This window comes from Sitophilus oryzae, unplaced genomic scaffold, assembly GCF_002938485.1.
Source record: "Sitophilus oryzae breed Bouriz unplaced genomic scaffold, Soryzae_2.0 scaffold_1297_pilon_pilon, whole genome shotgun sequence".
In the NCBI taxonomy this organism is placed as follows: Eukaryota; Metazoa; Arthropoda; class Insecta; order Coleoptera; family Curculionidae; genus Sitophilus; species Sitophilus oryzae.
The window spans coordinates 7,707,491-7,733,327 of NW_022145945.1; the positions used below are offsets into that span (position 1 = coordinate 7,707,491).

Consider the following 25,837-nt stretch of genomic DNA (forward strand, 5'->3'; position numbering starts at 1 on the left):
GGCGGGTTGGTTAGCGTTGTTGGTGGAGAGTTTCATTGGTTTTGTTTTTTTTTAGATAAACGTGAATTTAAAGTAATAGTCAGTTAATTTCAAATTCAAACACAAAATATAAAATAAACATCGAAATCGAAAATAAATAATAGGTTAGGTAGAAACGTCAAAACAGAAGGCGCGCGCAACACGGATGATTTGTGGCTTCTTGTGCCGTAGAAATAAGTGTTGATTTTGACCGATCCACCCAATCAATACTATCCTTCTCTGTGAGTACTTAAAGTTCTAAGGAAAGGTGTACGTCATGCGTTCAGCTTCACGATTTAATTACGTCTCGTGATACTTAATTTGTTTATTAATTAACGAATCGTTGTAATTTTCCTTATAGCTTAAATTTTTTTAAGTGCAAGCTAGAAACACTTGCATTTTTGGTAAAAATAAGTGGAATTGAGTGGGTGTTCGATAGTGGTCGCGCTATTAGCTCTGAATTCAAAAATCGATATCTCGAAATCTATTAGAAATAATAGATTGTAGTTTTTTCAAGAACTTTGTTAATATTTCTGCTGTATTTTCTTTGTAGACAGTATGTGAAAATCTTTATCAATAAAGAAATTACACGATTGCTGAAAATTGCTATGCTCTAAAAGTAAATAGATGGATTGTTTACAATTTTTGAATGGAAAAAACAACCTTATCGAATTTTTCTTATGTAAACATACTGTAAAATATCCAATCTTGAAAATAAAAAAAAAAGTTTCAATATCTAAAGTGGTTCTTGAGTTATGGCCAGTTATGTGTTAAAAAGTTGAGTTTTTAAATTATCGCGATTACTGACGTTTACTCATTATAAAAAAATGATACCCTAACGATATCCTTATAATTCCATTTCATGAAAAAAAAGTCTTTTAAAAATAAGCGGTTTGCAATGGTGATTTTACTTCACTTGATAGAGACAGGCGTATCGGCAGCGCCGCAACAGCACATCCTCGCGCGTCGCCTCGGTCGGTCGCATTTCTCTCACACTGAATTAATAAGATCCCTATGCGATTTACTTCCACACATGTAAATGCCGACCCAAAAGTAACAGTTGCCAGCACGGTATATGCCGGTTGTTTACGATATTATCCGCCGGTGGAGCCACAATCGAAGAATGCTGTAAACAAGGGAACAACAGAAACTAGTGATCATCACTTGAAACAGTGTGAGAAGCTGTGAAACTATAAAATATTGTTTCAAGAGAGCCTAACAAGCCTAAATAGAGGAGCACGAAAGATTGGCTTCTGGATATTCCTTCGGTTGTGATCATGTACTAAAACAAGAGTCAGTTTGGGCTTGGTGCATTTCAGTTGATTTCAACAAATTCCGACCGTAGCGGTTCAACGGCAAATATCAGGAATTATCCCTACATAGTTCACGCCGCCGCCGCCGCGCGCGGCCGCTCCGTCATGACGATCGCATTAATATAATATTGAAATTGTGGTTTTGTCATAATAAATATTTTAGTTTTTTTGCTAGTGCGGTTATTGAGACTATAAAACACTCAGGTAAGAAGATTGTGTGATGTAACGCTGTTTCGCGGGTAGTAAAAAATAAGTGAAAAAGAATTCGACCTGTGCGTCGCGTCGTGTTGTGTTGTGCCAATTTCAAATGTTAATAAAACTGCTGAAAAAATGTTAACGCGTAAAGGAGAGGGTAATTAGGGTTGTTGGGTGCAATAACGTTCAATAACTCAATTTTCCCTGATATTCAACTCTCCCGAAACAAAATTTTATAGCTTCATAGTTTCTCGCACCGATTTGCTCACAATCAAAAATGTATTCAAGCAGTTCGACGAAGCAAGTGAGCAAGCAAAGTGCCCTTTACATAATCTAAAAATTAACATACACTATGAGAGGATAAACTATATTTTGCAATATTAATAGTATACTTTTTTTAATCAACTTGTGATTAAATGTTTTATGAACATCTAAAATTATAATTATGTGCCTTTAAAAAAACTCATTATAGTCGAAATAGCCCCAACTATGCCCCACTAGCAAAACCGGTGATTAAAACTATGCTCGCTAACGTAGTTGCACTCATCTAAAAAGTTCTTTTTAACTGGAATAATAAATTATAATACAAGTTATATCTAAGATATCAAAATATTTACTTTTTTATTTTTATTTTTAGAATTTTTACAAATTTGACTTCCTAACACTTTATTATTATTTACACCCGTTATCACTATTTAAACCCGTGTATTTGTAAGTACTAGTAGTTTACGGTATTCTCCGATAGTGGCAGCACCGGCGGAGAATGCACCAAGCCTATAGTGGAAAAAGGTTATTTCTAAACTTCTTTTGCTTGACCAGCCGCCTTAAGGGAATAAAGTTCTTTACCAATAGGGGCGGTTTGTCCGTAATTATGTTCTTAAATCTTGATTTAGTGGTTATGGGGCGTAGCGACGATGCCATAAATCAGGCGATATTAAGGCGGCCGGTTGCGGTACGGGGGTATTTTTTCGCGAAATTTCAACCGAAACGTCCGCTTCGTTCGGCGCTCGGAATTCCGCGGCCTCGTAAATTCCTCAAGCCGAAACAAAAGGTCTAAATTAAAGCGCTAATTTTAAATCGCGCCATAAATCTCAGTTTGTGTTCCTTGGAGGAAAAGTTGGCCGTCTGACGCTCCCCGCTCCCCTAGTTTGCCGTTCGGGCCGGCAGCGTAGGCGTACAACAGTAGGGATGGGCGATACTTTTATTTTAAAGTTGGAATTGTACAGGCGCACTCTCACGACTCGTCTACTTGGCAAGTACGCCAATATTTGCGTACTTGGCAAGTATCCCCACCTGTCCCCACTTTGTAAACAACATTGAGGCAAGTGTGGCGCTCACACGACGTGTTCATTTCAACAAGTACGCCAGCACAAACATTGTTTAAATCCTTGACAAGCAAACAATATAGTCGCATCCATGGATACCGGTCGTCCCGAAATTGTCGTTGCTAGTGATTCTTTTTTCTTTTTAAGTTCTTTTACTGTACACTGCAATACGATTTCTATGTTCTTTATGTTTAGCCATCCATATGAAGGGCTCATTTTCGCATAAATCCATAAATTCCAAAACAGCATCATTTGAAGACTACACGGGAAATCCCAGCTTTGTCCATTTTAATTGGAGCCGAAAAATTTAGTGCTTTTAAAGAAATATGTTATTTTCGGTTGAATAATTACAAAAATATATATTATTACCAATTTTGAATTATTAATATTGTTAATTATAGCCATATTTCAAATACCGAAATAAAAATGTCAAAATGCAAATCAAAACAAGAGAAAAACCAGGGATGTTCAATTAAAGGTTGTATAAAACCTAAACCTAAACTATTATTGTTTGTTGTAGGAAGAAAATTAATATTTAAGTAGATTTTTATTAGAATTCATAAATTTACTACATGTAATACTAATTGTAAGATGCATGCTTGTCGCCCATGCATAAGTACATCTCTGGTTTTTGCCATTTACGCGTAGGCTACTCTAGTTTTTTTTTGTACGGCAAGTAATGCAACCAAGCTGTAATATCTCTGGGACTAAGCGCATTAATGCTTTCTTTTTTCTCGAATGACGTTAACATTTGTCTATAAAATTGTATCGCTATCCTAATTTCTATGAAAATGTGACATATCTGTTTTTTCCCGTGTAGTCTTCATTTGTCCACTCTACTTATTGCTGTGGGAGCGATTTAAGTATGTCGCCAATATTGAAGTTATTAATGTAAATTTGATATTATATAATCTATTATTGTTTTAACGTTTTCAATTATCCGCAATTAACTCGAAAAACACTACGATCCAGAAATAAACGGCACATACGCTATAACAGTACAATTATTTGCGCAGTGTTTTTTTTGCGTCTCGACAAGTATAGCCAAGGCTGGCCAAGTCTACACTTGGCAAGTGTACGAATAATTGTGATCCTTTGACTCGTGCTATATTTACCGAAAGGAAACCGTTCTTACGACAAGGCGAGTATATTCCAATAAAATATGAAGACTACAGGGGAAAAACGATCTAAGTCACATTTTCTCACTTTTGAGATAAATGATTTTGAAACTTTAAAGACTAAAGGAAAAGAAATAATAAAATGTAGCGAATCGTAAGAAGTTTTTATCAATAGTTATATGTATAGACATTAACTGATTAACAGACAAAACAAATAAAAATAATTTGTAGCAAATTTGTTAGATAAAATAAAACTCGTATTCGCTTGGTTCAATGGAAAAGTGATCCAAGTCCATATGGAATAATTCTGTATGTGGTTACTCCGAGGATTACTCGTGCTCGAATAAAGAGAAAAATATGTTTTTATCCTCATTTTTATTATTAATATTGTTATTATATTTTCTTAATATTTTTTTATTTATTTTTTATTTTTATTATTATTTTTTTATTAATATTATTAGCATTAGATTATTTTTTACTTAGGAATGTCGATTTGTTCCTGATAAAATGAAACTACACTACTAAACAGTTCCCTTATGGTTCCACTAGAACATTTCCAGAATTTAATTTCTTTGAATTTAAAACTAGTGAACACAATAGACATAATCAGACTTCAGACTTCTTTTCTAGGCAGAAATAAAAGCAATATAGTTTAATTGATATTACTCACCATATCTGCATCGTTTAGATGAGCATTGTTTAAGGCACAAGGCAAATTTGTTTAGTAGTGTTGCAGAGATTCATCTACGAACTTTTTTAAAGATTGTAATTGCTCATCCTTGAGTTTGGGCAAAGGAATTAAGTCAGCATAAAGTTATTGTGGTGCTGAATATTTTAGCTATTTTTATTCGTTTTGTATGCGTTGATATGCTTACAAACATGAAATATGGACTTGGATCGGTCTTCCGTGGATTCACGTGGACTTAGATCGCTTTTTTAACGTATTAATATTTTAATCACTGATTTTAGTGGACGTACATCATTATTTCAGTGTTACATTATTCCTATTTTGGAACGGATACTTGATGGGTATAAGATGGCAGTGTTATCTCAATTTCCATTTTTTTGGACTTAGTCCGTTTTTCCCGTGTAGTCATCATATGTTTGTCAAGTACACGAGTCGTGAGAATACGCCTTACTGTTAAAAAGATTAAAGAAGGAGCATATAAAAAATCTCACATCGACAGCGACGGGGTCCTAGTCAACAGTATAAAAATTCCGGTTTATCAGTCCGTACTAATTTTATTCAAAACGTGTAAATATAATATTACAGTTGAGGGTTAGGTTAGGTTTAGGTTAGGTATCATGAAAACTAAGAAGGCATGGCAATTTTCTTTCTGGTCTCTTTATTATATTTTCACAAATAATTGCCCAGGTTTGCGAAAACCGCAAGGTCCTATCTTTACTAATATGTTAGATAATCTTCATTTGCTTTCAAAATGGAAAACACTGTATGGTATGATTTATTTTTTTTATCTATTTTTCCATAGTTTTCCATTCATTGTATGGTTTTGTCCAAATTCTTGTTACATTCCATTCTATCAACCGCTACTTTAACTGATCAACATTGATTGTTATTTCAACGGTCAATTCCATTCTGTTTTTCAATTGAAGCAATATTACGCTCAAATTTCTAAAAAAGTTAATATCCCACCAATATTTGCTTCTCTACATATGTTACTATGGGAACCGGGTTTAAATATAAATGGGCCTCCTTACACCGGGATAACAAAAGGGCAAAACAGGTGTAGCGAAAACACAGCCAACCAATTCAAAGCCGAACATTGTAAATGCGATCGATCCGACCTGAAAGTAATAATTTCTATAAAAAAAAGCCAAAGCTCGACCGTAGGTTCCATATTAAATTTTATTGTGTAATGTTCCTTCTTGTGGCGTCCCTTCCTATAACCCACATGTGATACAGTCAGGGTTGGATACGTAGCAAATTATGAATTTCTTTACTAAGGCTGTATTCCGTTGCAAAACCAGACGAACCAGACCGGTAAACTACAGTAAAGAGAAAAATATCCAGTATCCTGAAAAACGTCGCGTCGGTTTGATACGGAACGGTTTGGTAAAATACTGGAAACGTCAAATGTTGACGTTTTCTAAATTTCAATAAGTACTTCTATTATAAAATTTATCTTTTATGCATTTTTAATGTACCTATTCTCTTCTTTTTCGTTTGCTTCTTCTTTTCAATGGAGTTTAATATTGAAAAGTACTTTATTAATAAACTGTTAAACGCGTTAGACAGCTCAAGTGAAGATTTGCAGGTCCAATATTAAAACAGATCAATAATTAATAAACAAATGTAATCAATATTTATATTTTTATAGCTTACAAAATATTCACGATTACTTGTCTTGTTTTTCATGTTTTCTTTAAATGTTCCTGACTTTAAGAAACAATGGCTGCATGATAACTTTAAATGGTCCTAAAAAGTTATTTTATTTAGTTAATGAAATTTATTTATCTTTACTGCCTACCTCCATTGCTTTTGGATGTAAATACAAAATATTATTACAAATCTTAGAAATTAAACGAGAATTTTACTCGAACTTCGAATATTTGCTTGATTTCTGTCACATAAATGACATTGATTGACAAACAAAACCAGAAAAACCAGCCTTCTCGCGCTGGTTAGTTTGGTGACAGTTATAACCGAATTCTTCAGGAACCGTGTTCCGTAATAAGAAAACTTTCGATAGAAACGGAAAATAAACCATAACCAAGGCAAGCGACGGAATACACCCTAAGCTTTATACTTATCTTATCTTATGTTTCGATGCGGAATCAAAACTTTTAGAGGAAATGTTTCGAAACATTTCCTGCTATTTGTGTCCAAGATGTTCCCGTTTTCAACAGCCACTGCTTCTAAATGTGAAGAAACAAAATACCAAACTAAAATAGCCTATATCTGTGTGTGGATTTCAAAATGAAAACAACCATCAACAATGTCGACCTCCGCCACAAACATTTTTTTTGTCTTAATATCTTTATTTTTAGGTTTTTCTTCTCTGAAAACACTGTCACTAGCCAACATGGTGTAATTTAAATTTATTATTTTATAAAATTGTCATGGAGTCGAACCACAAATCATCTACATATATCATATATGTGTCTAAAAAGAGAGAAACTCGTGTTTCTAAAATGAATAGATAATAAATGGAAATCTTGTTTCCAAAATCTTTCGATTTAGCGCTATCTGCGTAGATATTTCGAACTAGTCACCTGTCAACAACGCCAATCAAACTTCTGGTCAAAATAATTTAAAATTAATTCATTAAATTATTAGTATTCCATTTTGGAAAAAAGAGAAAAAGGATGGTAAAATTTTTCTTCAGTCTCCTGATGGGTACCCATACCCAGTGGCTGTTATTACATTTATTCCTAAAACAAATTATCTCTGTCCTTCCTTCTGTTTTTTTTTTAATTATAGTACTACAAAAACTTGAAGAATGCTTAAATGCAAAAACTGCAGAACAAAATCCAAATAATAAAGTAAGGTTATGTACTCATGACAGTGTCAAATTGACACAGAATATCAATTATGGAAAATTTTCAGGCACAATACGGGTACGAAATCTTTGTAAATGTGAGCCACATCTGTTTCTTAAAAGTTTCGAAAAATTTGTGACACTAAGGTCTCTATTGTTATAGCTTATGTAGCGAAACCATATTTTGGTAAAATGTTTCAAAACAAAAAGGAATTTATGTTACAAAACATATGAATCAAAAATGTGACGAAACTGTTTTGCAATGTTTCTCAGCAGATATTTTGATTCGATTTTGTATCTAGAAATATAAAAAAAAGTATCTAGAAATCTAAAAAAAAATTATAAACTGGTAGTGGATATTTAATCTCAATTTACAGGTTTTTTTAGTTAATTAATAAATTATTTAGTACGTTTATTGGCGATTTTATTGCAAGCACCCACAAAATCCGTAATCATATATAGTAAAAGAAAAACCCATCCCTGAAAATAAGCTCCCAAATGGTTTATTTAATATCGGGCTTCGATATAAGTTTGCCCCGTCATATTGGTCTCTCTCTGGAGCGAAATACAATTTTTACGGCCTCGCGAACGTATCGCAATATAGGAAATTGTAGTTTTTGGTGATTTCTCCAGACAAAAACTCACTCCGGACCACCCGATCCAATTTTACGCTAGCTCTGGCATATATTCAGGAAAAAATCGTTATGAGAAATACGGGCATATGGAGTATTGGTTTGCATATTTTTAATAAATTTAGAAACAGACTATTGGCTAACAATGAATAAAATATGATTGGTTTCTTAATGAGATTTAATTCTACTATATGATCGGAAAAAAACGGCGTTCAACTGGCTGGGAAATGACGATCGATGACTTTCCGATAGATATAAAATGACAGCGACCTTCATTTCATAGCCGTCTCTGACGCCGTTTTTTTTATTATACGCACCACTATCATAGGAGTTATGTTTTTCCCAAATAGCATTTTTATACACATAATCGAAACAAAATCTCTGCTGAGAAACATTGTACCCGTTTTGTGCCTGGAAAGTTTTCATAATTTATTTGATATTGTTTGGATTTTGTTTTGCAGTTTTTGCATTTAAGCATTCAATTTAAATATTCTTCAAGTTTTTTTAATACTATAATTAAAAAAACAGAAGGAAGAACATATCGTAAGTACAAATACAGATATTTTTCTTATGCGATGTAATAAAAATTTATTATGCGCATTGCATAGATGATTTCTTTTAGGAATAAATGTAATAACAGCTACTACCCATACTCAACAGGAGACCGAAGAAAAATGTTACCAGCAAAAGATTTTTTTTCTCTTTTTTCCACTATGGAATACATGTTTTTATGTTTTAATTGTGTTATAATAAATAAATAAAAGAAATATTTTAATTATTTTGGCCAGAAGTTTTGATTGGCGTTGTTGACAGGTGTCCAGTTCGAAATTTCTATACAGATAGCGCGAAATCGAAACATTTTGGAAACATATTTAAGGTTTCTATTTATTGTCGATTCATTTTCGAAACACGAGATTCTCCCTTTTTAGATACAAATACGATATAAAGCAGATGATTTGTATCCGACTCTATATATCAATTTTATAAAATAATGAATTAAAATTCCTCCTTTGATAGCCTCCTCACTGATAGCCTTTTTAATTAAACATATATGTTTTTATCGGTTGTTGTGCTTTTAAACTCATAAGAACGCGTTCTACTTACATTAATTTATATATTTTTATATACAGAAGTGTGATATAGAAATAAAATTAATAATCTATATTTCAAAGAAAAATATTTTGTAGCGACAAATAATGATATGAAGGGACATTGAAAATATGAAAGTTCATTAAAGCTCATTAATTAAAAATAACATTTTTTGCGATAAAACCTAAAAACAAAAAAATTATGGCAGAGCTCGACATTGTTGATGGTTGTTTTCATTTTGAAATCCACACACAGACATAGACTATTTTAGTTCGGTATTTTGTTTCTTCACATTTAGACACAGTGGCTCCTGAAAAGGGGAACATCTTGGACACAAATTGCAGAAAAAGTTTCGAGACATTTCCTCTAAACGTTTTGATTCCGCATCGAAACATTTCAGGAAACGACTAGTGCCACCACATTGGAAACACATGTAATAAAGCCATATAAAATTATATAGGTTTCAAAAATGTTTCCTATTTGTGACATACCGTTTCCATTTTGTGTCAAGAAACAGACACGGGTATTATTGTTACGTTTTTCGTCCGTTCCGTGTGGATAGAAAGCCTACTATTTATTTCTGTCCTCGTCAGGCTCAGCCGTCTGTTTATTTTCATAATAGTTATTTCCATAAATCATTAGGTGCATAGAGCAGGTTTCGAATGTTCTCGTATGTACTACTCCATTCCAGTGGAACTCGTATTTTCTCGAACGTTCAAATGAATCATTACGGTGTCTATTCTGTAATGCGATGTTAAGGTCATCTGCGGGCGGGACATATAGTTAGGTTAGGTAGAGTCCACACGGGTCCGCAACATTATAAATATTACTTACAATGTGTCCAAAAATGCTACTTGGGTTAGACCCAGCTAAAGTACCAGAGAGGATTCCCCCTAGCACCTGACTAGGAGTTTCACCACCAACGATAAGGTCTGGCATCTCCTAGAGGAAAATTTATTTATTTACAAGTATTTTTGTTATGTGGTTTTTTGTTTGAAAAATTAAATTGCATTACTAATAACTAATATTAATAATTTAGTTTTAATAGTTAATCTAGAAATTAAGAATACTAAATTGTAATAGAAAGTGCCTTTTTATTTAATAAAAGATAGGATATAATAATTAACGTACTTAATTCTGAATAAATGCTGGAATTTTCGAGAAATTATTTGCCCTGAAAATTAAGAATGTTATTTCAAAAGTTCGCCGGTTCATCGAGGCGAAATTTTATCGGCGCTGACCCTTAAAATAACACACGCTAATCCGCTTAGCCCGTAATAATATCGTTTAATTAAAAGTAAGTTAATTAATGCAAATTCGGACATTGTTTTTGTTGTGGCCGAGCGACCGAGACACGGGAGTAGCAGAGACTACAGAAGCGGCAGCGCTATTCCGGATTAAAATATTCCGGACTGACCCTTAAAACCGTACAGGCGTTGATTTAGTTTACGTTTATAACTTGGAAAAGCAACTGGGGAGAATAATTAACTCGCCTGTTATTGTTTGCTGTATGTCGACAAATAGAAAGTGTGTTAAATAATAATTTTCGGAAGAAATTACCCAAGTGCATCAAAATTAATTATTAATTTTGATGCACGAGTGTAATTCGGTAGAATATTTCCCGAATAAAAAACATGAAAATACATAGATTTTTTAAAAACATCTATTTGAACACAAAAAAAACAATTTAAAAATGAAGCAATAAAATGAAACAGAACTTATAATATTAGAAATTAAAAATTACATGAAGAATTGTACTGAAAAACACAGTTATAAGAATTATTATGTTTAGATTCCGTTGCGGTACTTGAAGATGCTGTAAATTTATCTAAACTTCTTACTGCAAAATGTTGAAAACTAAACTACACTAAACATTTTAAGGAATGATTACGTAGAGATTTCACTTACACTTAGCATCCTTTTTAAAAGATATGTATGGTAGTTTGCAAGTAAGGTCTTTGTCTTGTTCTAGATTAGATTTCTAGAGGTTGATATCGCCCTGACCCACTGCGACCTTCTCAGATCTATTGTGGTCTTGTCTTGTTCTATAATGAAGTTTTATGTACCAATAGGTTATACTACAAATAAGATTGTTAAAAATATTCACTGGAGCATAAATAAATTCAATCCACTACCTAACGTGTATTGAATATCGACGATGTTAGAAAACTCATCAAATGGCGGCCTTTTCGTGTAATACACATTTCTTCAATAAAGATATCGACGCCTATACATTATTAACTAATAAATTTGTAGCATTTTAGTGGCTTTATAATTATTTTAAAATATGTGGATAAATATTTTTATCCTGAAATTGACAGCTTCTCAACATTTGACATGACAAATTCAGACAAATGTGACATTTAAACAGTTTTACCACTACAGTTTTTCCAGAAATACCCCAAAGTTCCGCCATTTTGGCGCCAATAACATTGAACAAACCAATTGCGGTACTTTATATATCTAGGGACTTTAATAAAAGCTAGTGAATTTTCATTGTTCATCTGTTGACAGTTATTCACCAAAGTTTCAGCCATTTTGGATGCGCAGTTGTTATGTAACAGTCGTTTGAGTGAGTTGATGTCAGTGTTTTTGTTAAAATGGGCAAAATCGAGTATCGAGCTGTCATTAAATATCTGGTTTTGAAAGGCAATACGCCTACACAAATTAAACATGAGTTGGATTCTATGTATCCACTCTGCACCATCATTTACCACAATAAAATTTTGGGCAGCTGAATTTAAACATGGCCGTAAGAGCTTGGGAGACGATGAACGTTCGGGACGTCCAAAAACTGCAACTACCGACGATAACATCGCCAAAGTTCACCAAATGGTGCTAGACGACCGCCGAATTAAAGTGAGAGAGATAGCAGAGGTTATGAGCATATTAAAAGAACGTGTTTGTCACATTTTAATTCAAGATTTAGACATGAGAAAGCTGTCCGCGCGTTGGGTGCCGAGTTTGCTCACGTTAGACCAAAAGCGTGTTCGTATGAACATTTTCCACGCTATGTTAGCGCAGTTTAGGATTAATTACGGTAGATGAAACTTGGATACACCACTATACACCAGAAACAAAAATACAGTCCAAACAGTGGACGGCAAAGGGAGGGCTCCAAAAAAAGCAAAAACTGTTATTTCGGCTGGGAAAGTGATGGCGACTGTTTTTTGGGATAGTCATGGAGTTATTTTAATTGATTATCTTTAAAAAGGAAAAACCATCACAGGAGCATACTACGCATCATTACTTGACAAGCTAAAAACAGAACTTACGGAAAAACGGCCTCATTTACAGAAAAAGAAAATCCTGTTTCACCAAGATAACGCACCGTCTCACACCTCAGCGGTTTGGTTTGGTTGTGAGGACAGAGATTTTCGTCAAATGAAAAGGCATTCACCTTCGTGAACCACTATTTTGCAGAGAAAAACGCCGAGTACTGTTTGGACGGGTAAAAGAGATGGGAGCATCGCTGGGAAAAGCGTGTAGAGTTACAAGGGGACTATGTTGAAAAATAAAATAAAATATTCAGAAAAAATGTCTTGTATCTTTGTTAGGTCGGAAACTTTTCAGACCACCCTCATATTATTAGAACTTGTAGCAGTTTCATTGTCTCTCATTTTTCTACCAGATTTGCATGATGTTCATCATCGAGTTGAAGGTAAGGTTTAATTGACGGGTTTGCGTGCCCAGTTATTTTGACCATTGTGTTCTTCTCAACTCCCTTCTTTGCTAGTGTCGACACAGCTGTTGCACGTAGCGAATGATTAGTAATTTTTACTTTCTCCGTAGCCAAACCTGATTTTTTCGCTTCGATAGACACCCATTGAGCAATCGTATTTTTCCTAACAGGAAGGTTCTTGAACCATTTACCCATTTTCCAGGAAAGATTTACAGTTAAAAACAACCTTGGAACATTAATTAATTTTCTTTTTTCCGTAAAGTTTTTGAATAGCCTAATTACTGGACATATATCCAGTTGACCTCTATTTATGACCAGCCATTTTGACGGAGCACAATATATTCGAAAACTGAGTAAAAAAGGTTATATTTAAGATACCATAATTATTATGAGTACATTTAATCCCAAAGGTTATCCTGTATCTACAAAGAATTTTCTTTAAAGTAAAATCAGCAGAACAATAATAGTATAGCCAGCCTCATATTCGCTAGCTGTGTAAAATAGAATAACGCAGGAAAGTCTCGCTTGTTTAATGGAACACATCTTGTATGCAAACTAGTTGGCCTTTTGAAGGTTCCAGCGAAGCATGGCGGAAATTACAGTGAGATCATCTTTGAGGAAAAATTGCGAAAGGAATATATGAAACAATTTGTTCTATGATAACAATTCTTTGCGTAGTGTTTTATAAAGTGGTGGAATATAAATTGTAATAATATTGTATTTGTTTATTTCTCGTGGAGATTTTAAGATATTTTTGAAAATCTGAATATGCAATGATAGTCACAAAGTTACCTGATGTTAGAGCAAATAAAAGAATCTTTTGTAAATATTCTTTATATGAAAAATCGATATTTATACACTAATTTTCAATGTTGTAATGATTATTTGCAAATACATCAATACCAGAACTCGATTTTGGTTTGGTATGTTAGTATATGACATAAATTAGGATTGATTGACGTATTCAATTGTTTTCAGTCACTACCTTTTCACCGGAAATTAGTACAACACTTGAATTTTAAATGGCACCCCCGGTATTTTTTACTTTATTCGATAGAAAATGATACTCTGAATAGAATGACATATCATATGTCAACTTTTGACATTTTCGCATATGGTTTATTTGAAATTGTAACATGCGGTCCACAACCGACAATTTGACTCGAAATACCAAATGTGTGAAACCAAATTATTGGTAAGAAAATGCTTTTTCCAAATATGCTAATAAGCCACCCTTGTTCTATTTGAAAAAATTGAGATATGATTAAAAATACGATTTGGGCATCTTTTAACCGGCCAGGACAAGACACGAAAAAACATTAGACGATCAAATGTATTTTACCAAGTCTCCTTGATTAAAAATTATTGTTTTTAACACAGCCATGGCACTCTATCTTAAAATTAAAAAATACGATTTTTTTAAGCGAAAATGTCAGAAGTTGACATATGATATGTCATTGTATTCAGAGTGTTATTTTCTATCGAATAAAGTAAAAAATACTGAAAGGTGCCATAAGTTATAATACAATGATACAAAAAAAAATATTTTATGATATTGCCTGGAATAGACAACGCATTTATATACAAGGTGTCCCAGAAATAAGTGCTTTAACTGTTAATATAGTTCAACCCCAGAATATGAGGTTTTTTACGTGAAAAAACATTTTGAAAATTTGGAATTTTTTGAAAAAATTTTTGGATTTTTTTTTTAGTTTTTAGTTATAAAACATAATTTCTTGATAATATGGCAACATAGATAGTATATTAAATTTTCAAGAAAGAAAATCCAGAAAAGATCCAGTGGTTCTCAAAATTTGAGCAAAAAATCATTTTTTTTGGAAATTTTCAATGTATAACTTCGTTATTTTGGAGAAATAGAAAATAAATAGACATATAAATAGAAAATATGTTTCTTTTATCGAGATCTACCACCCCTTAAAATACTTGCGCTTATATCTAGGACTCCCTGTATATTTATTTTCTAAACCATTTTTATGTATGTTTATAAAAAAGAGTGGTAGCAAGTTTTCCGTAGTAGGTAGGCAGTGCATAAATTCATAAACAATACAAATTTGAGTATATGATAAAAAACTGAATACCAGTTTAAATTAATAAGCCGTAATTTGAAGCTCGAAACAATATTCAAAGTTAATCCAATAACGGAGTTAAGCTGAACTTCGCTAAAGTTTATCAATAATTAACGAAGTATCGGCTGGCTGATTTTGAATGAAACATGCCTGTAAAAAAGCAGCTTAACTGGAACAGTTCCAGGAGTACTTTCGTTTAATTAAAATGTTCAATAACTTGTTCACTAACACTCGTTAATGTCGAATTAACAATCCAGTTACTGTTTAACTAAAGTACACTAGTCAATAACGCAATATAATCAAAGTATTTTATTAATAAATACAATATTATCAATCAGGAAAATTAATAACTACAGTTCATACCAAATAAACGCGATTAATTTTTGTACTTAACAACGCCACCATTGATGTCGTAAAATCTGTAAAATTCTTATGGCTTGTTGTAGACAGTTCTCTGAAATGGGACATGCATATCGAAGCTTTGTCGAAAAAATTGAGCTCTGCCTGTTTTACATTAAGATCTGTTTCTAAGGAGCTTAACTTGTCAGTGGCTAGAACTTTTTATTATGCACTTTTTGTGTCGCACCTCAGGTATGCCCTTCCATTCTGGGGTATGTGTTGTGCGACTCAATTTGACCGCATTTTCAAGCTCCAGAAGAGAGCTGTTCGATATTCACTGGGACTAAACAGCAGAACTCAATGCCAGGACTTTTTTAAAAAATTAAAAATATTAACTCCTCCTTCCTTATTTATATTTGAATCCGTTTGCCTAATACGTAAGCATGTATCAGCTTCTCAAGGCCATCTCACACTTATCCACTCAGGAACGCGAAGCATGATCTTTATCTACCTACCCCACGCTCAGAGTTAGTTAAAAGTTCAATATTATTCAACTCGAAAAAAATGCACAATCACCTGCCATTTGAAATCTAATCCAAAACATCATTTTCTAAATTTCGCGAAGCATTGAACTCTTATTTACTAGAGAAGGCTTTCTACGCAGTAAATGAATTATATTTTGATGATCGAATTTGTTCTTGTAAACACTGGTCTAATGCTATTGCTATATTTATCAATGACACCGAAATAAATTTATTTAGAGTTCATTGATATTTACTATAAACTAACTAAATCTTTTTGAATATTATTTTTATTTTTTTATTCTTTGACATTGTAAACATTTAGAAATGTTTATTTTAACACTGAACCAAAAGTCGACATAAATATAATGAAAAAGTTCATTAATATAATGAATTAAATCATTAATTTTGAGCCGATGAACGATTTCATTGGCACAATGAAAAGTAATTCATTAACTCTATGAACTTTAAGTTCATTAAATCAATCAACAGTGTTCATTAATTGAACGAACACATTCATTGGTACAATGAACAGATTTCATTAATATAATGTACCTAAATCCTTATATTAATGAACCGTATCATTAATACAATGAAATAATTTCATCCAAACCAAACCCTTATCTACAATGGTAACAAAATTACTAATAGTGCCGACTTACTTACGAGCACAGTAAATTTTTCCATTAGGGATTATTAATAAAAAAACAAGTGCAATAAACTAATAATAATTTTGCTTGCTTCATGCACGTTACCGTAGATGGAGCTAAGAAGGCTTAGGTAGGGTATATATAAAAATAAACAAAATAATTTGTTTTTTGGTCCCTTTTTCTGCTACTCGTATTTTTGTTTATTTAATAATGATTTATTAAACTCGATATAGCATATAGAAATTAAAAATAAAAAAATCGAATCGACGAAGAGAATAGTAATGTTATTATCAATTTTAGGGTAAATTATAATAAGAAAATTAATTTACCAGTCGATATCCTGAGGGATTTCTATAAAAAGACCATTTCTTCATTATATTAGCTGTATTCTTAGAGTTGATAACGTCTAGACGAATTTGCAACAGGCTTTCCAAGTTGCATCAAGTGGGTCCGATGTTAAATTGTCGAATTTGAGGGCTTGAAGGCAGGTCCCAACATCTTCTTCCAGTTCTAAAAGACGTATAAATAATTAAAATGCCAAATATTAAAAGAACATTCGAATTTACCATAATCAGTTCCATGCCTCGACTTGTTACTATGTTTTTCTTCTTTTTGTTTTTTATCTTCTGAAACATATTTGGAAACCGCTGTTTTAATGAATACCCACACCAGAGATCTCACACAGCGGAATTTGATTTGACAACACAACAAATTAACTACAATACGATAGGACTTTTATTTAAAATATTGAAAAGAACACTTACCGCTCTAATGAAACTAAAGCCTCACTGAATAACTCAACCACACAGACGTTATTAAAGTGCCAAAGTAACCGATCAACATGGCGGACATTTAAGCCCTAATATTTTATTCATGATATTAATAACCGCGTACATTAATATAATGTAGTGTGTTCGTTGTATTAATAGCATTGTTCAGTGTCACAATTTACAACTCATTAATCAATGATTTAGTACATTAATATAACGAATATGTGTTTATTAAAGTTTCAGCACTAAAATAAAGAACTTACATTAATTTAATAACCAGATTTTCATTATATTGATGAAATTAGATTCACAGTATTAATAAATCCGACATCGATCTATGATTAACAAATCATTATATTAATGAAAAAAATCATTGTCCCAATGAAACAACAGTTAATAATCAATGTTCATTAATATTATGAACAATATTTTTTTCAGTGAAACAATAAGACTGACAATATTATTTCTATAATGTTTTGTATTATCTTTTGTTTGTTTGTTTGTGTACCTTGTTTGTTGACTTTGTTTGTTTAGTTTACCTTTGTCTACAAATTGTAAAATTTCTTGACAATAAAGGCATTTATTTATTTATTTAAGATTGACCGGCACAGCGTTGCCCAATTTTATATTTTTTCTTTTAATCAAAATACGTTACCAAAAACAAAAATTGACACCGGGAGGCACGTATAGCCGTCCATAGTAAAATATGATAATATCTCAAAAACTGCGACTTTGACTGATTTTGATGTTATTACAAATTTTGCTGCAAATATTATTCCTAATCTTAATTTGAAAACCGCGTTTCGCTAGCTACTGTAATTTTGGCGTTACGATTTTTTACACATTCTCGGGTGCCACAGTATTTTTGTGCCAAATTTGGTTAAAATCGGTTCAGCGATTTTTGAGTTATCGTGTTACAGACGGACAGACAGACATATAGACAGACAGACACCATGAAAATATTTTGTATTTAGGTCATTTATGACCCAAATAACTCATTTTGAGTGAAATTAAAAAAAAACTTTTTTTTTGTCGCTCTTAATAGCGACTAAAAATAAATTATTATTCATAAATATATAAACAGTCATTATTTACATCAACAAAACTCACCTTCTTAAGGGCACTTAAGGGACATAAAGGGTCATCAATTGCTGGCAGCGGCTCTCAAAATGTTGCCATTAATTTTTTTTTTGAGTTAAATAACTCGGTTATTAACAATTTATTTTAAAAATGGTAAAGGGAAAATAAGTTTCTTTTGGCCAGATGTACCACCCCTTAAAATACTTGCACTTATTTCTGGTACACCCTGTATATTGGGTTACATGTTTGGCATTCTAAACATATGCTGAAATAATCATAGGAATATAAGAAATATACATGTTTTTACTTTCATATACAAGGAAAAACTGAGCCATCGATTACACTATAATAGTAGGTACCTTTATATTTTTCCATATACTTAGTATAAAAGTAATATTATTTTTCGACAATTACATGTAGTACAGCAAATTTCCTGACTTTCAAACCATTTAAAACCTATCTTAACGGTCATTATCGTAGCCTTTTATAGTCGCTCGCGCTATAAACTAGCCGGTGGCTAGCTACCGAGATAACGTCATTTTTAGACGCCAAATTAGCCGTTTCTCTGCAAACAACTTTGGCAATAAGGCTTGCAACTGCTTCTTCTTCTGTTCTTTTTACAGATAAAATTTAATCTTTCGGATAAAGCTGGAAAAGGATAATTAAATTTTACATGACCCTAAAAAAATCCGAACTTCGATCGCACTAACGACTAAAGTTACCTTCGAGTGGAAGGATAGGGGTTAAGACTTTATCAACGGGATAAAATTAAGAGCTAGTTCAAACATGATGATAAGAGTTTCAACTAAAATAAGTGTTACCGGTATGCACGAAGAGAAGCAAACCCCTCTTCTTACTTATTAATAAATTTCCTCCCTTTCAAAAGCGTTTTTAACATTAGTCTTTAATAAAAAATTAAATATTATACTATAAGTAAGTACTGCGATAAAACAAAAAGGAACAATAAGGAAGCTACAGTGACAGTTGTTCCCTGGTTAGGTTATGATAATCGAACTACAATCCACAATCACAAAATGAACCTGGAAATTCCACACCATTTTACAAGAGTGTTTCTTATGATTTTTTTCGCATAAATATACAGGGTGTCCCAGAAGAAAAAAAAAACAAAATTTGAAATTTTTTAGAAAGAATTTGGATTTTTTTTCAGAAAAGAACCAGTGGTTCTAAAAATTTGGGCAAAAATAATTTTTTTGGAAATTTTCATTTTATAACTTGGTTTGGTTTAGTTAACTCGCTTATTTTGGACTTATTTGAAAAACGGTATAGAGAGAATATGTTTCTTTTATTGAGGTCTACCACCCCTTAAAATATCTGTACTTATTTCTATGACACCCTGTATATATAGAGTCAGATGCAAAAAAATGCAACGGAGAATTTTCTCGTCAAGTTTAAAGTGTTTTACTTTTTTTTTACTTTTAAACCTATTTTCTTTACCTTAAACTTTAATTCATAAATTCAGTTTTTAATAAACTTTAGCATTTAGCTTGTTATACAGGGTTAACTGAAGGGAAAGAACTTGTTTTTTACCCTAACTTTAATAAAACACCCTGTGCAATAATTTCGTTAGTAATTTTCCAAAAACATTATTTTCCGATCAAAGGCATGTTTCCTGAGTATTTTCTTTTGTGACTCATGTCGACACATCAGCGAAATGATCTTGCCACCAATAATTTGAAATATTTTCAAATATTATTACTTTATCGTGTATCAAAGCCACCTCGCCATTATGAAGAGTAAGATCAAAAAGTAACGATAATTGAAAAATTCTAAAATGTTTGTGACAAGTTCATTTTGCTTTTAAAAATTAACCAGAGTTACCAAAATTAACGAAATTATTGCACAGGGTGCTTTAAAGATAGGGTAAAAAACAAATCTTCGATTAATCTTGTATAATAAGTGAAAAATTAAAGGTTATAATAAATTAATTTTTAGATTTCTATATCAATAGCGAAAAACGCAGTCTTTTTTCACAAATGAACCCTCCACAAAGGCACAGACATTATTCAGAAAGTTGAAGCCTAAACAACGAGAATAAAATTAAAACTTTTCCCAATTGAATTCAGGTCGAATATTTTGGCTGGCTGCTATAACAGCACTGCTGTACACGAAAAAGGAGGTAAAAGAAGCCTCTCAGGACTAAATATGTCAAGCAAAGTTAGTGGAAAAGTTGGAGTTTGTTTCGAAGAAGAGGGAAAAGACCATTTTAAGTGGCTTATTTTGTAGCCTCAGAATGTTCTTAAGCTTAATGTGGCGTGGCTGCCTTCATTTCCGATATGGGCTTTATATTATCTCGAATTTGTTCGTTTTTGTTTGTGGCAATAGTTGCTGAACAATGAATGCAAAGTTGGATATTTAAAAACTTTTCTTATTTCGTTTTCTATTTCTGGTGTCTCAAGTTAATTTATTGATTTTATAAATGATTCTTTAAGAAGTAACCACTGTTTAGGCATCAAGTTGTAATGTAACACCCCAGGGTCTTTCAAAATGGTTGAAGAGGTAATATTTTGGCCAACTATACAAAAAACAATTTAAATGAAATAAGGAAACCTACGTTGTGTTAAAAATATTTTCTTGTGACTTACTCGGATACGCTCGACTGAAGCAACATTAAAGAAATTTGAGGAGAATACGTTATGTAAATCAAACACTACATTTTTAAATAGCCCTCCTTACTTTATTAAATGAAAATAACGTAGTGCTGTACTCTATCTGAAGTTCACAAGTAAAAGAGTACGGCAGAGAAAGCCTTAACCACTGTTCCAAAGAATTCAACCGAGAATTCAACTATATTGTTCTGAACTTTAATAAAAGAGAAATAATAATTAGGTAAGATCTCAGGTAAAATTTCGACAGACCATTACAGAAGAAAAGCAGATGACGTGCCATACCAATCTACAGGGTGGCTCATCGAAAACGTTCCGCAGGGCATAACGGCCAGGGTATTTTTTTTTTCAAAAAATCCCAAAACACGTCAATTTTGTTTGTGAGGGGGACAACTTTTGCCCCAAAAGTGATTTGCAAAATCTTCAGCCCTCTAAGCAGGGGTGTCATCCCCCAACTTTTTTCAAATGGGAAGGTGGGTCAAGTGACACCGCAATGAAAAGAGTTTTCTATTCTCTATATTTCCCCGCTTCGTTTTTGAAAATCGGTCGAGTCATTGAGAAAATATGAAGAATTGAAATTTGAAAAGTCTATTTAAACATTTATCAGAGTAAATGATAAGGATAAATTCCTTCAACCAATTTGCTGTTTTTTCTTATTATTTCTAAATGTTTAAGCATTCTTTCACTTGCCACAAGGTTGAACGATCAGGTGCGGTAGTTACTAGATAGCTGTTCTGTGACTTGTGCGTTGAAGTTCTTCTCAATATCGTTAAAATGACCGACAATAGAATTTCCAAAAATACCAGCCCACACGTTCAATTTCTAAGGGCTTTATATGTGCATCTCGTGAAAAACCCTGGGGTTGTCCTCAGCCCAGTACCGACAGCTGTGCCGATTAACTACACCATTCAAAAAGAAAGTACACTCATCCGAAAAACACACATTAAATAGCAAATTATTATTAATCGCTACTCGTTTACTCATAGTTTCACAAAATTGCAAACGACGATCAAAATCGTCTTCGTTGAGTACTTGTACCAACTGAATTTTGTACGGGTGGAACTTGTGTTTTTTTAATATCCTTTGGACACTTGTACGATTCATGCCGGTCTCATTGGCGAATTTTCTTGTACTCAGCGTACTATCCATGGCAAGTTAGCCCAATACGAATACCTTCATAGCTTTATTTACTACAGGATTTTCCCTCTGCCTCTTTTTATTCATAACAAAACCAGTTTCGCAAAATGTTGCTACTAACTCGCGAACAATTTTGCCATAAAGGTGTTTGTCAGGATGGCGTTCATTGAATATCTGCGCAACCCGATTGCCACATTCATTATTTTTAAAATAAAGTTCGATTATTTCTACTTTTTCTGCAAGTGAGTACACCATAATTGTTAAAAAGTTTAACGATATTGAGAAGAACTTCAACGCACAAGTCACAGAACAGCTATCTAGCAACTACCGCACCTGATCGTTCAACCTTGTGGCAAGTGAAAAAATGAGTAAACATCTTGAAATAATAAGGAAAAACAGCAAATTTGTCGAAGGAATTTATCCTTATCATTTACTCTGATAAATGTTTAGATAAACTTTTCAAATTTCAATCCTTCATATTTTCTCAATGACTCGATCGATTTTCAAAAACGAAGCCGGAAAGTATAGACAATAGAAAGCCCTTTTCATTGCGGTACCACTTGACACCCCTTCCCATTTGAAAAAAGTTGGGGCTTTGAAAAAAAACCCGCTTAGAGGGTTGAAGAGATTGCAATCATTTTTGGGGCAAAAGTTGTCCCCCTCACAAACAAAATTGACGTGTTTTTGAATTTTCTGAAAAAAAATTACCCTGGCCATTATGCCTTGCGGAAGGTTTTCGATGGGCCACCCTGTATTTATTTTACTAAAAAAAGTTTCTAATATTTTTTAAGTTAACTATGGATAGGTTTAAATATAAATCCGTCATGACGTCGTCTCTTGTTGTTTTTAACCAATTTTATGGGTTCATTTCAAAAATGACAGATCATATTTCAATTTTATTTGTTTGACGGAACAATGAACGACAAACGGACGCCGGCCGTGCCGATGCGTATGAACTCACCTTTAGATTTTTGAAGCTTGTCAAAGTCTTGCCAAATTATAGGTTATAATTGTGTGTCAACTTATGCCAAATACCCTGCGTTTTGGAAGAAGATGATCATTCGTGTTATTATGTGTGTTTTATGTCTTTTGAAGTCAAGTGGAAGAAAAATCGAGAGAAAATTAACTGTAGACCCAAAGCACAGTTTATAGTTAATACTCAATTAAACACTACATTTTTAAATAGCCCTACTTATTTTATTAAATGAAAAGAAATTAATGCTGTACTCTACCTGAAATTCACAAGTAATAGAGGACGGCAGGGAAAATGCTGATCAGTATTCAAAAGAATCCAACTATATTGTTCTGAACTTTAATAAAAGAGAAATAATAATTTAAAAACTGTCCTCATACCAAGGTTTGTAGTTTAAAACATTCAAAACATGCCACATTTTTACATTCAAAAATGAAGAGTGTTTGTTAGTTTAGTAGGTCCCCACCCGCAGATACTGAGGTCCCTGGATTCGGGAGGCTACTCAGCTAGAGTTGATATGTAGCCATTATCTTTAGACCATGAGTTATACCAACCTATGATTACTTATTACTTTTTGCTAAGATATTCGCCCAGACACGGTTGGAAATTATTAGTACAGGCAACAAGGCCCTTATTGTCACAATAAACATCGGCACGAATGGACAGTAAACGATTGGGTTTAGATTTTATTTTAAACCAGAAATTATTCACTGCATAAATCACACAGTATGTAATACCTTGTCGAATCAAATAATAAAAAACGAAAAGCTTTAGCACAGAATGTTTCAACGGAAAAATAGAATATATTCTTTAGTTAACACTAGTTAAATAATGAGGAAACGTTTACTTTACCTTTAATAACTTACTTTGTCTCGATAACCAAAACAACAAATCAAAATAACATCAATGCATTTCGAACGGTAGTCTAAAAACTATTACCTAACACCTATCATCTCTGTTCGTTGTCTGATTTCCCTCTCCCTAGTTTGTATATACATATTTTAAAAATCAATTATTATTTATGTATACAGAGTGTCTTTAAACTGAATCTTATGTATTTAAAAAAATATGGATTGTTTTTAGATAGGCAGGTCATCTCATGGTAAATCATATAAATACATAAACCGCACAAAACGAAGATATACAAACCAAATGTAGGTACAGTATTTCGGAAGTCAATTGAGAAAAAATTCTAAGCCAAACCAAACTTAACTTAAGACTCTTACTATTATACAGTCTATTCCAATTGACTTCAGAAAAACTGTACAGGGAACTACTAAATTCCCACTTATTTATTAAAATACCAAACCATAGAAAGTCGCTTAGATTCTATGGTATCCAAGATAGTAATAAATAATAATTTTATTTTACATTTTTTTAAGTACTATTAAATTCGTTAATTTTGCTGAGTTGGTATTTTTTTGTCACTGCGACGATCGACAGCGATCATTAATCAATTGAGAAGGAAATTTTGACGCCCTAGGACGCTTTGCAAAGCTTATTCATCGCGTTGTGACGGTATGAGATAACGTCCGGAATAAGCGTCGGCGTCGGAACTAAAGCCAAGCTATTCAATGACGCCACTCAATTTTAAACAGGCCTCGGCTAGCTCTTTGACGTCAAAAAGGTTTAACAAAAGGACATAACCGATTGTCCGACCATAAGATTATCCTGAAAAGCCCGTTTTTAGTTTAAGTCTCCGTACATTGATAATACCTGCATAGAAAACAACAATAAGGTATTTTCAGCGATAGGCTTATTATTGAGAGCCAACCTATACTAATACAAACTTAGTGCAATTAGCAAAAGTATTATAATCATTTTAGTTTAAATATAGACATGTTGTTAAAACTGACAACATTCTATTATTCGATTTATAACAAAACATATCCAGCGAATAAAAACATTCATTTGATACTCAACTCTAATAAAATGTAAAGTAACTAATAGTTAACGCTAATATTACATATTTTGAAGGGACATTTTAATATAATTTATAGAAAAAGTGTAAATTTACAGAAAAAGTGTAAATTTACAGAAAAAGTTTAAATTTACAGAAAAAGTGTAACTTTACAGAAAAAGTGTAACTTTACAGAAAAATCGTAAATTTACAGAAAAAGTGCAAATTTACAGAAAAAATTTAAATTTACAGAAAAACTTTAAATTTACAGAAAAAGTTTAAATTTGCAGAAAAAGTGTAAATTTACAGAAAAAGTATAAATTTACAGAAAAAGTGCAAACTTACAAAAAAGTGAAAATTTACAGAAATAATTTGAATTTACAGAAAAACTTTAAATTTACAGAAAAAGTGTAACTTTACAGAAAAATCGTAAATTTACAGAAAAAGTGCAAATTTACAGAAATAATTTAAATTTACAGAAAAACTTTAAATTTACAGAAAAAGTATAAATTTACAGAAAAAGCGTAAACTTACAGAAAAAGTGTAACTTTACAAAAAAAAGCGTAAATTTACAAAAAAAGTGCAAATTTACAGAAAAAATTTAAATTTGCAGAAAACTTTAAATTAAGTTTAAATTTACAGAAAAAGTGTTACAGAAAAAGCGTAAATTTACAGAAAAAGTGCAAATTTACAGAAAAAGTTTAAATTTAGAAAAAAAAATTTGTCGAAAATGTTTCACAAAAAGCTTCACGTTTTCGTAGTATCCAGTTTCCGTTAAATTTTTATGTCGGTTACGTGATATCTTCTATATAGAATGACCCTTTGCTTCGTCTATTTTCTGCCTGAAATACGGCGTCTGTAAGGGCGTCGAGACGGTCGTCGAA

General features: G+C 32.5%; 1 protein-coding gene and 1 long non-coding RNA gene across 4 annotated transcripts; one reads left to right on the top strand and one right to left on the bottom strand.

Moving 5' to 3' along the window:
- Nucleotides 1-11,012: 11,012 nt before the first annotated feature.
- LOC115874446 lies at nucleotides 11,013-11,554 on the bottom strand. Of its 3 annotated transcripts, none has more exons than XR_004048844.1 (3): nucleotides 11,326-11,554; nucleotides 11,099-11,268; nucleotides 11,013-11,030 (listed from the first exon to the last, which is right to left on the bottom strand). It is a non-coding gene; the product is annotated as an uncharacterized LOC115874446 (long non-coding RNA). The 3 variants fall into 3 exon arrangements; XR_004048843.1 differs by having other exon boundaries at nucleotides 11,013-11,047; XR_004048842.1 differs by having other exon boundaries at nucleotides 11,013-11,052.
- Nucleotides 11,555-11,863: 309 nt separating this feature from the next.
- LOC115874474 (protein GVQW3-like) lies at nucleotides 11,864-12,238 on the top strand. Its single transcript, XM_030889623.1, has one exon. It carries the CDS (start codon nucleotides 11,864-11,866, stop codon nucleotides 12,236-12,238), a length of 375 nt encoding a protein of 124 aa, XP_030745483.1.
- Nucleotides 12,239-25,837: the final 13,599 nt, after the last annotated feature.

Excerpts from the sequence above, each read along its gene's own strand:
- LOC115874474 (XM_030889623.1), top strand. The coding sequence starts at position 11,864 with ATGAGTTGGATTCTATGTATCCACTCTGCACCATCATTTACCACAATA.